This window comes from Centrocercus urophasianus, unplaced genomic scaffold (assembly GCF_019232065.1).
Source record: "Centrocercus urophasianus isolate 14NV4802_14NV808 unplaced genomic scaffold, USGS_Curo_1.0 seq_43, whole genome shotgun sequence".
NCBI classification, from domain to species: Eukaryota; Metazoa; Chordata; class Aves; order Galliformes; family Phasianidae; genus Centrocercus; species Centrocercus urophasianus.
In genome coordinates, this window is record NW_024885011.1 from 1,522,977 (window position 1) to 1,539,039 (window position 16,063).

The 16,063-nt window shown below is 45.1% G+C and overlaps 1 protein-coding gene and 1 long non-coding RNA gene across 4 annotated transcripts; both read right to left on the reverse strand.

Annotated features, from left to right (window-relative positions):
- Positions 1 to 1,728: 1,728 nt before the first annotated feature.
- CLSPN (claspin) lies at positions 1,729 to 15,004 on the reverse strand. 3 transcript variants are annotated; one of them, XM_042834124.1, is made up of 25 exons: positions 14,864 to 15,004; positions 14,115 to 14,256; positions 13,203 to 13,651; positions 12,675 to 12,848; positions 12,210 to 12,299; positions 11,922 to 11,994; positions 11,594 to 11,702; positions 10,606 to 11,141; positions 9,889 to 10,080; positions 8,991 to 9,172; positions 8,263 to 8,465; positions 8,021 to 8,085; positions 7,423 to 7,625; positions 6,892 to 7,052; positions 6,569 to 6,795; positions 6,224 to 6,338; positions 6,073 to 6,151; positions 5,672 to 5,763; positions 5,034 to 5,198; positions 4,816 to 4,937; positions 4,612 to 4,739; positions 4,315 to 4,426; positions 3,575 to 3,657; positions 3,189 to 3,350; positions 1,729 to 2,986 (listed from the first exon to the last, which is right to left on the reverse strand). In XM_042834124.1, the coding sequence occupies exons 1-25, from the start codon at positions 14,882 to 14,884 to the stop codon at positions 2,873 to 2,875; spliced, it is 3,999 nt and encodes a 1,332-aa protein (XP_042690058.1). In that variant the 5' UTR covers positions 14,885 to 15,004; the 3' UTR covers positions 1,729 to 2,872. The 3 variants fall into 3 exon arrangements, with proteins under 3 accessions (XP_042690058.1, XP_042690057.1, XP_042690056.1); XM_042834123.1 differs by having other exon boundaries at positions 6,224 to 6,335; positions 7,423 to 7,628; XM_042834122.1 differs by having other exon boundaries at positions 7,423 to 7,628.
- Positions 15,005 to 15,339: 335 nt separating this feature from the next.
- Positions 15,340 to 15,834, reverse strand: LOC122168616. Its single transcript, XR_006171293.1, has 3 exons — positions 15,780 to 15,834; positions 15,479 to 15,621; positions 15,340 to 15,373 (listed from the first exon to the last, which is right to left on the reverse strand). It is a non-coding gene; the product is annotated as an uncharacterized LOC122168616 (long non-coding RNA).
- Positions 15,835 to 16,063: the final 229 nt, after the last annotated feature.

Here is a 16,063-nt window from a genome sequence, read left to right on the forward strand (position 1 = left end):
CCTTTTGCTGCTCTCTGCTCGGCCCAGCATCCAGCTCTTCCTCCCCCAGCCTGGATGGCTCTCGGCGCTCCCTGCAGCAACAGAGGGAGATTTCTCTCCCTGTTAACAGCAGTGCAGTCAGTGCCAGGAGGGCTGAGCAGAATCGATTCTTGAAAATGAGAAGGCAAAGCGGAGCCAACGTGGTGCCAGACGGCTGGGGTTGGGTGCAGGGAGGATGCAGAGCAGCCCCTCACTGCTGCCTCCTCCAGCACTGCACCCAGTGCAGGATTCCTCCCACACCAGGAGCTGCTCAAGCATCACACAGCAGGGAACAGCAGGACTGAACAAACCCCAACCTCCTGAAACACCGCGGTGGGGGAAATATTAATTCTGAGCAGCCATCACCAGAACCCTTCCAATGGAATACAGGCCAGTATTGGAGCTCTTTGGGCCCCATAGTATTTTGCTCAGCTCCAGCCCAAGCAAAAAATCTTCCTGGAGGTCAGCTCTGCCCAGAAGGGCCAGCAAAGCAAACAGCTCTGCGGCTGCTGCAGGCTGAGCAGGGCACCGAGAGCCCCGTGGCACAGCCTCTGAAGGTGCTCTTCCTCAGCTGGGCTTTTAAATCCTTCTAATGCAAAAATGCAGCAATTACAAGTCTAATTAGGGAAGAGGCTAATTGAATTCTTCGCAACATCACAGAGCGTGGAAAACTGCAACAATTCCCCTTTGAGTCAGAGTATAGTTTGAGCTTTAATTGTAAGCCCTTCCTCTTCTGCTCGGGGAAGAGCATTCTCTTGCTGCTCCCTAGTGGTGGGCAGATTGACAACATTAATAAAAGATGCTGAATTTTGCAGCTTTCAACGTTTCTGTCCAGCAAACCTGCTGAATTTGCACAGCATAGAAACCAGTGCAAACGACTGTTGCAGAGAATTAACTGTACATTAGGAAACCTTTCAGTTACGCCGTCCTTCAGAGGCCATCTGACACAAAACGTTTGTGCTGCCCCTCTCACCTCACCTTCAGTTCCTCATTTTCTGACTTCGAGGCACTCAGCAGCTCAGGCCCCCGTGTGCAGCACTGCTCACCCTTTGCACTCTCACTTCTGGCCCCAGTATGAGGGCTTTCAGCTGGCACAAGGCTACCATCCCAGCTGGAAACAAAGCACTGAGCTGTTTTCCATTGAAAAGCAGCTTCTGCTCACACAGAGCTCTACAGAAGCCAAGTGACTGCATGTGCATCGCCAGGAGCAGCCTGCCCAGCTGGAATGAATTCCAGCCTTGCTCTACGTGCAACCTCAAGGGATATTTGAGGAAAACAAAACCAAACCCAGCTATTCTGAGAGGCTGGATGGAGATGCCACACCTAGGCCAAATTCAAACCCAGGTCTGAGCAGTGCAGGCAGGCCTCGAGCCTCTGGTGAGGTGAGTTTTATCCAGGAACAAAACCAAAACCACTGAAGCAGCAAAAAGAAACGTATTTGCATGAAGTTCTTAGCCCTAAGAAGACAACCTAAGTCAAAGACTTGAGGATCTGAGAATTTATGCCCCAGTAAACACCAGGGGGTTGTTCTGTTGTATTCCAGTGGCACTGCAGCTGTTCCTTGCCCTGGCCTCAGCTGTGGATACATGAGATACATGAGAAGCAACGGAGAAAAAACAAAACAACCACAGAAGAAAACAGAGGTTAACATTTTTTGGGGAAAAAAAACAAACCAAACCAAACCCATGCACACAGCCAAGTAAAATCCTGTACATTAAAAACCTGTTTTATTGTGAAATTGCACTGCAATTGGTACCAAAGTTCTTTATAAACACAATATACAGTAAAATATTTTACATGACACACGGTGGGCATATGCTTCAGTTACAAAATGCACACAATTCTCTGACAGCAAGCAACCTCAGGATGGGAGGCTGCCTTTAGTTCTACAGAGCAGGCCACTGTGCTACCATAACATGGCAGCTAATTTCAACACGCTCAGCATCTCCTCAGAAAGGCCAGAAATGCTGTATATTCCACCTCAAGTTTCTTTCACACTGTTTAGAGTGGCTGTGAGTAATGGATCTTTATTCCAACCCCCTCCTTCCAGAGAGGGCTCTTCACTTCTTGCTGTTCAGAAACAGATTATTTGTGAGGAAGAGCACAGCGTGGGTGAAAATCAGGGCTGAGATTATTTCCACCACTTTTCAGTTGGGCAAAAAAAGCAAAAATGAAGAAGTAAAGCTCCACATCTCCTTTTCCTCTCCCACATCTGTTACTCACATGCATGCGTATGAATATGAAAAGGAAATGTGGAAGACATTCCTGTCACGCTGCCTCATGAAAGGCTGGGGCCCTTTTTTTTAATACATAAATTACAAATGTAAATTAGAGCTTCTGAACTTATGAAGCTAATAAATGCTTAGCAGAAAATAACACACTGAAGGAAGCCATGGCTCCTTAGTGCTCTAAGTGCAAACAATGTGCATCCCAACGTAATTAACGCTGCTGTCTTCTTACCTAACACTGCAGAAATACTTCATCTGTGCCTCGAGCTAACTGCAGCATTCCTGCATCACCTACCACACATTTCCAGATGAAAATGTAACACTGAAACACGAACAGCATCCTCACAGAATCTCACAGCTGTGCAAGTTGCCTTAATGCTTAGACCAAGTTTGCATTCATTCCGAACCAAGCGTGGATTTTGTGCTCCCAATTGCCATGGAGTGCTGAGTGAAACGGGAACAAACCTGACCACTGCTTGGAAAGCACTGGGAAGAAGAAAGCAGGAGCAGAGAGAACAACGTACAGCAGTTTGTTTACCTTCCTGATGATTGCTGGCAGAGATTTGCAGATCAGCCTGCAACTGACAGAGAGACAAGATGTAACTTCTGGCCCTACACAAAAACATTCAGCTCTCCAAGTACTGGAATATGCTTCGGCTTCGACTCGTTTGCTCCGTGCTGTCAACCCTGGGCCGTTTGGCAAGAGAAGTTATAGCTGCAGAAGGACCTCTTTTTGTCACCTGCAGAGGAAGAGAGCACACATGAAGCACTCCAAGATTAAATTCTGAACTACGACAGAATTATTTGGTGTCACATTGCTGCACTGCAGGCAATCACAGAGAATATTTCAAACAGCGGCGCTCCCAACTGCCTGGCAGTGTTTGGTGTCTGCATGTTCAAATAAGCTGCAGAACTGGAGCACAGTTGTACACAAATCTTCACCTGATGTTTTGATTTCTCCTTTGCCTCTTCATTCTTGTCTGGGGAAAGTGTGTGAAACACAAAGTTCCTGGAGTTCCGAGGCGCATTTGGGTTAAGATCTGACATTGCTGCTAGTTTCTGAAGGATATCTTTGGGTCTGTTCAAGAGAGACCCATTTTTAATCTGAAGAACAAAGAAATGTTGCATTAACCACTCACATGAACAAGACAGCTCTTTCTAGCAGCAGATTACCCTCAATAGAGAAGAATATTGTGTACCAAAATGTTATTGCTACCACTATTTCCTCCCTATCTTACAGACCAGTCATAGCTGGAATCCAGGCTCAGCTGACTCCAGTGTCCTACAGATGCAGTTTGGAAATGCCACCTTCCAGAACCAATACCAACCTGGATGTCACTGGCAGGTCTGAATGCTTCAAATGGGTTCGTGGGCAATAGCTTTGCATCTTGTACCACTACTGCAGGGCTTGCTAGCAGACACAAACAGGAGAACATCAGTTTGTGAACTTAGTTTGGAAGAATATAACTTTATATCAAACAGAGGAATTTAGAATTGACAACACACTGCAGACAGAAAAAACCCAACAAGCTGCACTGAGCTACACCACGAGCTGCACAGCTGGTAAGATTGCTCTGGCAATCAGTATTGACATTTAGAAGGGAAAATTTGGTTTTGAGACAATTTTGCACACGTGAGAGTCGTGCTTTTACTCCAATCGGGGAAAACCTGAATGCATTTTCAGGACCTTACAGTTTTTCCTTAAGCACAGATATTTGGAGAAGCTGTTAGAAAACACATCTCTTAGACCTGTGATTTAAAGGATGACAAAGGATGAGACTAAAAGATGCAGAGGAATTGACTTTCACTCCATAGCACTTGTTTTCCAGAGGTAACAAAGTATTTCTTAAGTACACACAACTACTAGCAAGCTTGCAGATTGATGCTTTTCTGTCTTCATCTTTTTGAAGCTCAAATGACAAAACCTTGGGCTGGTGTAAGAAAACAAGGTACTGGGGCTTGCTGATCCCCAGCCTGGTTCCCTGGAAACCAGCTAACCATGACTGGAAGTTAAGCTCTCTTCTTTGGTTGTCACTTCAGTAAAAGAAGAAAAAAAAGATAAGCCCACCTCTCTTCTGTAGGGACTTTGCAGTCACTTTTTTGGCTAGTTTCATGAACTGACTGTCTTCACCGATGTCTTCCTCCTCCTCCTCCTCCTCCTGCTCTTTATTTTTTTCCTTCTGTAGCAGAGAGAAGATATTTTGTGAAATTGAAAGAGCTCTTATTAGGAATGAGCACTTCATTCAGGAATTTCAGTAGGCCATGTCTTTCCACTGTAAAGATAAATCTATGAATGGGTTTTTTCCCAGAATGTCACATCTGGTAATGCTACAAAGAAGGACTGAACGAGGTGCCCTGCTGGTACCTGCTCACGAAGCCACTGCTCTCGTTCAAATCTCTCTTTCCTCCATTTTACTTCTGTTTCATCAAACTGTTCATTTTCATCTTCGTTATCAGAATCCCTCTGAAACAAGTCCATCTGGGAAGCATCATCTAGAAAAAAGAAAAAAACCATACATCTTCTCTCTAAGCTTCCATCCCAACTCCCACCTACGGATCAGAAAGGCACCTATGTTCTTCCATCTGAACCTCCTCATCCTGCCAGGCCCATCGCTGTGCAGGTCACCATCAATGAGGTACCTCTCTTGGTACAGGCGTAACTCACGCTTGTCAGCATCAAGCACTGCCTTCCTATCAGGGCAAACAAAAGGCAGAGGCTCAGTGCACATCACTTCTAAGCCACCACCTCAGCCACGCACACAAATGAACACCAGTGTGGCCACTGACATGTGTAATTTCTGTACTTGACTTTCTAACTCCGCTTCGTTAGGGAGGTCCTCGTCAATAACCTCTTCTTCATATTCATTCAGGTCTTCTCCATCATACTCATCCTCACTTCCCACGTCACTCCCTGACAGCTCTGCCTCATCTTCCATGAAATCCTCCAGTTTTCTGTCAAAGAATGGTAGAAGAGTTTAGTTTGGTAGATCAATTATCATCACATAAGTCCTCTGAAAGTCAGCTCTATCTTTGGATGGAAGATCAGCACATATTCCCAAAGAGAAATCATGACTCACAAGACCTGAAAGTTCTTGCACATTTACATACCGAGCCTGCCAACACACAACACCCCCAGATTATTGTCATGCACTAGACTGCTTGTCAATTGCTTGCCAAATGTGAGATGATAACTGTCACCAAGATGTGTTGCCTACTAGAATGAATAAAGACCTCAAGACTTGGAAAATGACAGCGATGCACTGCGACCCCATTTTGGTGAAGAAATTCCTGCACTGCTTTCATCCTGACCTTTCCATTTCCCTCTGTAATGGAAATTATAATGGAAATTCTCTCCAGCCAACCAGCAGCACTGTTAACCCGTGCAGTTTGGCAGCATCAGTGCAAAAAACAACCCTGGCACTTACAGCTTTTTCTTCGAGCCCTCTCTGCGTCTCAGTAGTTCTTCTTCATCACTTACTTCTGCTTCTTCACCATCATCATCTCCACTCTTTTCATCCTGTGAGAGTTTATGGAAAGGAAGTTTTAGATAAAAGTGGATTGCTTTATGACGACAGCTTCTTCTGTCCTTCAGTCCATAAACATAGAATAAAACAGCAGGGAACTTAAAAAAGATTTACTTTGTTAATATTATGCTATTCTGGATCTTAAGTTGACATTTTAGATGGTCTAAATTGCTCTCTCTTTTTTTCCATTAACTTGTTCTGGATGCCATTGTATTTTGCATTGATAAATATATTTAAAAAATGATTAGCTGAGTTCTGAGTCAGAATGCCACATCATTCTGCTTCGCTTTATACCTTCGTACCTCTTCACTCTCAAAAGCATTGTCATCTGTTACAAGCTGAAAGTCACCAAGCTCCTCGTGCTCCTCATCTTCCTCTTCCCTAGGGGAAAACGAGTGAAGTGAGACAACTGCCACCACAAGCTTCTGTAAATCCCTGAAGAATAATGCTAACCTGTCTGTGGGAAAGGAGCCTGAACAAAGTGCCAGTGCTTCTGCCATTGGATCCTCTAAGTCGCTGTCCTTTTCTGCCTTGGAAGAAACTGATGATGCCCACGTTGGAGAATCTGCTACAAGAAAAACAGTGAGGTGACAACCTACTAGACAGATACACTTTAACTTTTAGAATGTTGGAGAACATCTTAGACATGACAGCCAGCATGCACCAACAAATTCTCACAGCTCTGAGAAGTCTCTGAAGTTCCACGTTCTGCGTTATTGCCCAGAACTGGAACGTGTGTTAGTGTAAAGCTCAGAAACCCAGCCAGCAGCAGAGCTGGGGACAGAATTCAGGACATACTCTGAGTCACAAATTTCCCAGAGCAAAGATGGAGCAGTTCTTCCATGTTTTGTTTCTTGCTGCAGCTGCTACTCAGCACGTGCTCGGCTTGACTGCTGAACTGCCCAGAACACAAGTCCAATAATTCATCCATGTTGGCATCCATTGCATTCTCATCCATACTGGCTAGAGGCAGCCTGTGCTTTGAGGACTGGTATTTAGTTCTGTGTTGTCCAACATTCAAGAACCTGAAAGAAAGCCTGCAGTTAGCAAAATCTTGCTGTCCTGTATGTTCTACCTCTGTGAAAGGGCACAAAATACCATCCTTTACATCTGTAACCTACCCATCTGCATCAAGCAGCTGGCTCTGGGTGTCATCTTCCAGAGAAAACTGAAACTGGGATTCTCCAGCCCCTGGAAACAAACTCTTTGGTTCAGGAGAGGCATTATACAGGTCCTGGGAATCTTCTATGGGAAGAGAGGGCTCAGACATCTTTCCTGAGCTCTAGGCAAAAGAAGGTAAAGTAAACAAATTAATTACTTTGCAATCCTAGAAATCAAAAGCAAGAACCAGATAAAACATTTACAATATTTTTAGGGATAAAAAGAAGTTAAAAATTTCCAAGTTGCGCTGAAGTCAAATGCTGTGCAAATATATTTAAAGCAGAGATCAAAAATCAGATTACAGCATCTTCTCTTTGAGGCTTTAGAGACATTTTAAACTCCAGGGACATTTGCTTGCCTGAAATCTTACTCATACAATTGCATTTGGCTAGATGCCTTCTCCTTGTGTTATTTTTTCCAAAAACATGGCAGGATAAAATACATTTATTCATCGTGTTCATGTGAGACAGAGCCAGGAGGAGGAGCCTCACCTTGGAAGCAGAGCTGATAAAACTTGTTTTGAAAAAACCTGGGGAAGGTGACCTGAAACCTCCTGCTGCAGGTAAAAAGTTCCCTCCACGCGACGTCTGTTTGTTACAGGGCTGGTAGGATGGAATCATGGAGCCAATCAACTCAAAGCTGCTGTTGTGGCTGTTCTCTTTTGCTGGTGTTGGTAGAGAAAATGAATCATCATCTTCTGAAAAGAAAGTTTAATATAATGCTTATTTTCTCTTTTGTGGTCCAGTAATCCCCAGGTACTACTTCACAGCACTGACACCTTGCAAAGAGTTCATGATTTTATGCTTGGTTTGGATTGTTTTCCATAAAGGTTTCATATTGCACTTTTGGAAACTGAATTTAATCTGACTGCATTTTGATTGTTCACATTTTTTTTCCCAGCTCTTTACTTTCCTCTTTTTTTTTTTTCCATGCTCTCCTAAGTTTTAATTCCTAACTTCCATGGCGACGCCACGCGAACGCGCAGCTGATGAGATCAGAGCAGTGCCAGAAACAAACCCCACACAGAAATATCTGCATGTGCCACGTGACAAAAATAAAAATGAAGCTAACACAGCACTTCTGCTTTACCTAACTTGGCAGGATCTTTGTCTGCAGCTTCTTCACTTTCGTGTTTCTCATCAGCAAGGGAGTACCTGTGATTAATTACATGAAAGGTATTTGTTAACATACACGAGATTAAGTGCCATTAGCTATCACACCTAATTGCAAGGAACGAGGTATCAAAAGATTTATTAGATAATCATAATGATATCTATAACATCTAAAATATCTATTGCTCAGGAACAATTCTCTAAGTTTTGTCATCTTACCCCATTTTGGAGGAGCTGTCCTTGAAGAGCATCAACGTAGACTCAGTTGAAGGCAGTTTGGGAACAGAAGCACAGTCTGCAGATTGCTCCACCTTTTCTCCATCAATTGACTCTCTGTCAGTTTCTTTGTCACCGTCTTCAACTTGTTTCTCTTCCAAATCTTCATTGTCTTCCTCTGCCTCATCAAGCAGAAATTCCACAGCCTAAAGAACATCCCCAAATACAGCAGATACACTGTGGTTATTCTTGGAGCTGTCACCCTTCCTGCAAGCTTTTTTTCTAACACATGGAGGAGAACACTGAGCGACACCCAGTTCTTCCATACCCCATTGGACTCTGAGACAGTCCAGAAGTGCTCAAAATGGGCACATTATTCTGAGCCTCTCTAAAAACAAAAATCTGTGGCAAACTCCACCCCAGGTCAGACAGGTATGCATACATTCCATAGAAATTGTCCACTGCTAGGAACAAGGCCAGACATTTATATGAGCGACACCAAAAATTGTTGTACATGTTAGCTTTTAATGCTTTTTAGGCAAATAAATACTAATAAACTCAGTTTGAAATACTAAGAAATCTGTACAAGATAACCATAGGGTTTTTTTGGTGTTTTCTAAGAACATTTAGTGGCAATCACCCAACAGCAGTAGCGTACAGGAGTCTACTTTCACTGAGGAGAATCAGAACTGAGAATAAGAGTGGGTTACGTGGATATGTTGCACACAGACCTCATGATCGCCTTCCTCCTCTTCCTCAGACTCATCTGTCATCTCTTCCTCCTCCTCCTCCTCCTCCTCCAGCAGCTCCTCATTATCCAGTTTGAACAACGCTTGCCGTTTCTGGCGCTCCTCAGTCCTGCGGAGCTTCATGGCCTCCTGCAGTTTTGCTTTCAGCACTTGCAGCTTTTCACCTGGACAGTGAATGAATCCCTACATCATCAGATGCACTACACTGAATCCTTTACTTTGCCACTTCCAAGCATCCCATCCAGTGCCACTACACACGTATCAAGGCTATTTAAAACAGACTCATTTGCAAATGTTCTCATTGATTGTCAGCTGGAAGAGGTGGAGAGTTAGCTTCCATAAATTCAATGTAGAGAGACAATGCTTTCCATGGGCAGATGTGCTGTAGCACATGAAATAATTATGAGCAGCTAAAAATAGTGCATGCCCATAGGAATGCCCAAACAATTTATTTTTCTTTTCATAGATACTGGGAGAGTCACATTCCACATATATTTTTCTTTGCAAATATATATATTTAGGAGCTGCAATACAGAATTAAGGAAGCACAAGAGATCTATGAAGTAAGAATAGCTCATAAGGAGCCTGAGAGTTACATTTAGAAGGGAGAACAGCATGCACATACGGCTATGTAAAAGTTTGGTAAAGATGGGGAGAAATTCAGAGCAGTCACAAAAAATCTGACTGTGACAACCTGATCAACACTGACCAGTGCTATTTATGAGGTCTATTAAGATTCTTCAAAACCAAACCAAACCAACAGGATACACATTAGAAAAACATTCCTTCATCTCTTTTCTGTGGGCAGCATTAGAAGAAGGGGAAAAAAAAAAAAAATACAGGGTGATTTCCAATCAATCATCACAACCCCCAAACTGACCTGGCTTTGTGTGCACAGCTTCATCCAGGCTCTCTGCAGCTAAAACTACTGGCACCACGTCTGCTTTTAGTTCCTCCTTTCCTTCAGCCGTGGTTTCCTTACGAATAATGTTCATGTTTATGGTCCTTTCTACTTTGGGTTTCGAAGTTTGAAGAGTGTGCTTCAAGAAACGTGCCTTCAAAGCTTCTAAATCTTTAAATACATGTTGATTGCATGCAAATTAAATGAATTTGATAGTATTAAATTTGTATTGAGAGCAGGTCTTGAAATTTTTTCAAAAGGCATTAATTAAAAACTGTAAACCTCGGACATTTTGGTAATTGTAAAACAATTTGACTAATAATCAATCATGACAGAATATTTTTGCAGAAGTAGTACTAAATGACATTCCCACTGAGTAAGATGTACTCACAAGAACTCAACTGTACACTTCCAGCCACCAGGAATCTCTAAGTTTCTGTTAACAAATATATTTAAGACTAATGGCTCATCAAAAGAGCTGGGGTAAGCATTTCTTCAAGCACGTGAATATTAAAGAATCAGAATTGCCCTTTCCAGCATCAGTTAATGGAAACACATAAGAATCTACATTGGTAAGAAAACATGCCTGACTCTGCTCTGACACCTGAACATTTCTCAAGAGGTTTTCCTTTTCAATTCAGCTTCGCTCTGCATACTTAAGAAGATCTGACAGTATTACAAAAATAAAAGCCATACCTTTATTCAACTCAGATTCATCGAGGTTTATAAAAGATTCATTGCCAGAGCAGATTCTTGGCTTGATGGTCAAATCGATTCCCAGCTCACGGAGTTTCTCCAATTTGGACTTCTTCACTTTTTCAGGCAGCGCTGCCAACCCAGGCCCCACCTGTTGGTTGTTTCCCAGGCCTGGTGCTGTTTCATCTCTTTGCTCAACAGCACTGCCTCCAACTGGTAGAGGAATTTCACTCTCTTTCTGTTCACTGCAATCGGTGCTTAGCACTGATTCTCGTTCCTCTCTTTCCCTGGCAGTTGTTACAGCACTGTGAGAATCATCAGTGTTCTTTCCAGACTTTTCAGCACAGTCTCCTGTCAAGTTCTCCCCCACACCAAGGAGAGGATCTCTGGCAGCAGTATCCATGTCTCCACCAAGGTTTGCTTCTGGCTCATTAGCTGCTGATTGATCACCTTCTGTTGGCCCATCTTTGCAGTCTGTGCTTGAGGTCTTCGTGCCTGCAGCTTCTTCATTTAGGGTGAACTGATATTTAGTGGACCTAACGAAGGCAGGAAGAAATGCATCATCTATGGCTATCAGGAAAGGAGAGGAAAGGCTGAGAACAAATTGAGAGAAGAAAATAATTTTCTCTCATTGATGCATAAGAAAAGGTGAAGGATAAAAGTCTGGAAAACTTCATTTTGAGAAAAGCATAGTACAATTTCTCTACACTGTTCTATATAAACAAATTCCTAACAGATTTTACACCTACCTGAGTATTTCACTACATGTTATTGAAAACAAGGTATTTCCAGATGTTTATTGCATCAGAAGACTCTAACAAAAAAGTAGTTTCTTTTCAAGGCTCACCAGCAACAGTGACTGCACAAAAAGCAGGCGTGCATGTGAGACAGCCCTGCAGCCCACAAGAAAGTCTGCTCATCCCCCAGAAGCTAAGTTGGGATATCCTAAATGTTTATGAAAACACATGAGGAAGGTTTAAGTCCTTACTTCAGCAATGCCATGGCATTTCCTTCATACACTGGTCGAGATCTACGCTTGTAGAATTCGTGAACACTTTTGGCCTCAGGCATGTGGTATGGGAGAGACACAGATGATTCTACCAGAGAAACAAGGTGCAAGAAAAATTGAAGTCATCTAAGGCATTTATACCCTTAAAAAGGTCCTTGATTAAAAACAGTCTTTTACTCTTCAACCCTAAGTAACCAATGCCAGGTAAAAGAAAGATCTGTTCTTTCAGACAAATCCTTTCTGTTTCTCCCCTGAATTTCTTACTAGTTTCAATCCCACTACATACTAAAAAAAAATTCAGCTGTACCTCTAATAAGCCGCTGGGTCTCACTATGTAGCTGTTTAATGGCTTCCTTACTCAACCTTGCTGCTTTCCGCTCCTTAAGAAAAGAAAAGAAATCTCAAGTCAGAATGGAAAATTTGGGATTCTCTATTCTCTGAATAGCTGTTTTTCCTCTTTCAAGTTACAAGGAGGCAGCACAAAACAACTAAATGAAATAGCAAAACAGCAAACCAACAAAAACATTGGATAGCATTGAAAAGACACAAAAAACTCCCAATGGTTTGAGTAACTGTAACAAACAGAATACTTCACCTTCCTTTTTGGTTCTTTTAATGCACGTTCCTCATTATCATCATCAAAGACACATTTGTAGCCTTGGTCCTCAGAAAGCCCTTCTTTGTTCTACAGTGCATAAAGGAGAGATCCATTTGTTTGATAGATAGATAGATAGGCACAGTGAGGGCAAACAGGTCAAAATATGTAATGACAGAATCATAACTGGTCACCAAAACAGGATCTGCACACATTCTCATCAACAAGCACAAATCCTGTGTAACACTATGGCAGATTTCCAAAGCTTCTACTGTAGCCTTATAACTTTCCAATACCACTTTCCTCTACCTTAAAGAACAAAAACCTGAGGACTATTTTACCCTGCAACAAAGGACTATTTTACCCTGTTATAAACAACTGTAAAAAGTACAATCGTCAAATGGTTTCACGTATGCTCAAATAAAATGCTTCCTGCTAGTATCCAACAATGTTATGTTGCTGTACCTTGTATTTCTTTATTTTCTCTTTCACTGCTGCTCGTATTGACTCTATTGACTCTTCATCCCCTGGGAAGGAATCGTTTTCCTCTTCTAAGCCATTATCGAAAAGTTCTTTGTCATCAAGAAGACACCCACTGTCATTAAAAGGAAACCTCTCACCACCAGCCACCTGCTGGCCCTAAAAAGAAAATATTTGAATTATTTGTTCCAGGATTTCCTCTTCAGTTCTTTGACTTGCATTTAAGATTACTGTCAACTTAGAAAAAGTGTATGCCAAACTTAGCCTAGAATCTTCCGTGCCCTGTAAGCCAGGCATGTTCACTTCAGAGCACTGCAGAACAGATAAACTAAATTCATGGAGCAGCGTTCCCTAAAATACACAGGACTCTCAATAGTCCTTGTGGATACCATATCCTATCTGTTGTAGTAATGAGGACACAAAGATGCAAAAGCATTGAAACAAAATAATAATACTGTTATACATGTAATTTAATGCAGAAAGAATCTGAGATTTTCTGCCAAAAGCATGTACCTCCGAGCTTGGCTTCTTCTCTTTTATAAGCTGTTTGATGGACTCAGCTCTTCTCTCCCTCTCCTTTCTTCTTCTAGGTTTTCCTACAGATTTTTCAGCTGCCTCGTCTTCAAGACTGTGTTTATGCTTTCTGGATTTTTTCCCAGATTTCGGTGGTCTCTCCTCTCTCAGCTCATTCTCAGACAAGACAGACTTCCTGCTCGTGTCAAGATTTTCAATTTGCAAATTGTCACCAGTGTCACTGTCATCGCTGTCCAGCACAGCCTGGCGAATCCGAGATTTCTTGTTTTTCTGGGCAGTGACCTCTTTTTCCTCTCCATTTTCTGTGTCTCCACCCAGAGTGTCATTCTGCACAGAACAGTCACCATCCTCTCCATCTTCACTTTCGCTGTCCTGAAGCACCTTCTTGCCTTTTGCTTTTCTGCTTACAAAAATCTCTTCTTCTGAATCTGACAAATTATATTAAAAGAAAAGAAGCGATGTGTGCTATGGAAAAGTACATTCCACTGGTTAGTTAACAAGCAATTGGTTACATATAAAGCTACAAATGTTAAATTTTATAGAAGTCAATGACTGTAACCGTTGACATTGGTTGTACCAGCATAAAATCAAATATTCAAAATCCACCTCTCCAGCCTCTTCAAAAGGCTGGAAAAAAAGGCAAAACTGAAAATCCTTCACTGATAAATCACTAATTTGAAATAATAAAACCGCAGTAGGTAAAGCAAACCATAAAAAGGAAGGAAATGAGCCCGTTTACCACTTCCCTTTCCACACCTCGAAACCCCCTTTTCTGCAGCTCTCTGGCCACATCCTAAGCAACAAAAGCAGCACTTTAGCCTTGTACAGCAGCCCAGCAGATCCCCACCACCCAGGCAGCCCTGTGTGAAGTTCGGCAGCCCCATTACAGACCTGCATCCTGGGGGCACACGGTGCCGGTGGGCGGCCGGCCCGGTGAAGGGGGCTCAGTGCTGCCCTGCCCGCTGTCTGAGTCGCTGCCTGAGCCGCTGCCGTGGGCCTTCAGCACAGCCACATCCAGCTCTTCTGGTTGCAGCTACAAAGCAAAGGGCAGCTTTTCTGAGCACCGCGTTTATGCACGAACGGCTCTTGGGGCCTAAATCCACCCCGACGCCTTGGCTGAGCTCTTCCATAGGATCACGCACGCGTTATTGGCGCTCATTTATTTATACACTTATTGACACACTCCGTCAATCTTTATTGGTATCTAATCGTGCTTCAGGTGACCTCGCACACAGACAAAACAAGGCAAACGGCGCTCAGGCCGATCCCCCCTGTGAGCGACGCGCCTCAAAGAGGGCACAAGGCGCCATCCGAAAGGCGGCACCGCCCGCGCGCCCTCCCTTCGTGCACTGCGCCGCCAGGCCAGACCGCGCCCCTCCCTCCTGCGCGCGCGGAGATAGGCTGCTATGAGCTTCCCAGAGTGCATCGCGAGGCGGAAGAGAGCGCCGCCGCTGAGCATGCTGGGAAGTGCAGTTCTGAAGCGAGGCGGGGAGTCGGCGGTGTGAGTCAGCTCACAGGCAGCTGAGGAGGCGCCGCCGTCTCGCTCGGTGCCCATCCCAACCCTCCACCGCGCCGCGGTCACGGGAGCTGTGAGGCCCCCGGTAGCCGCCAGCCAAACGTGCGGAACGGTACGAACTCACCTCAGAGGGAGCAGCCGCCATGACCCAGGTCTGACGCAGTCGCAGCGCTGCCGCGTAAGAAACCTCTTCAAGTCTTCGCGCGCTGCCCTAGCCCCGCCCTGCTTCCGGAACAGCCAATCCTCGTTCAGTACGTCCCTTTAAGTCCCACCTCCCCTGTATTTGATTGGGAGATTTTTTCCGCCTCGCCCCGCCCTCTCCAGCTCGCCCAATCACCGCTCGCGCAGCGGGCGCCCTCCCGCTCTCCCCGTGGCGGCGCTCTCCCGGTCAGGGCGGAGCGAGGCGCCCGGTGTGCGGAGCTGCGTGAGGTCCTTCGGCTGTCCTCAGCCGTGGGGCGCGTGTGGGAGCCCCGATGCTGGGCCTGCGGAGGTCGTAGCCACACCGTAACCCGAACCCGCGCGGTGTGGGATCCGGCTCACAAATAGGTATGACGGGTCTGTACGTTGTAGAACATAAAATGATTTGTATTTTTTTTTTTCGTTGAAGTCAAATAACAGTCAAGTGCTGCCTGTCCTGAGGGGGAAGGAAAGGAAAAACAAAACAAAACTTCAGAGGCGTTTGGTCACGGATCTGTGGGAGATACGGATCTTTGTGGTGGTTCCCGTATCCCTAACGCACCTTAGAACGGAGGGAGCGAGAAAAGCAAACGCGATCTGCAGAGAGGCTGCGGGGCGGCCCGGCACCTCTGTTACCTCACGGCTGCCCCCGAACAGACCCGGCCTTTGGGTCCCCATCCCCTAATCGTGAATGGAGGCGGCGTTCTGAGGAGGGGAATTAAGAAAATTAAAAAAAAAAAAAAAAAAAAAAAAAAAAAAGAAAAAAGAGAGCGGGAGGGGAAGCTGTGCGGCGAACGGGAGCGGAGCCGTGCTGTGAGGCGGCGCCGTGAGAGGGGCGGGGCGGAGCGGGGCCGCGCGCTCACCTGTTGAAGGCCGCGCCGGCGCCCGAAGAGTGCGTAGCGACGTGCGCGCCCCCGCCGGCAGGGGGGGTTGCGCGTGCGCGAGCCGGCGGCGCCGAGCGGCGTGGAGGGGGCGCTTCTTCCTCCTCCTCCTGCTGCTGGGCCGGCGGCGGGGGGCGCGCACGGCGGGAGGCGGCGCGTGCTGGCGGCGGCGGCGGGGGCGCGCTCGGGCTCGGCGGCGCAGCGGGGGGATCGTGGGGATCGTTTGCGCCGCCGCTCGGGGAAGCGGAGCTCCGGCAGCGCGCCCC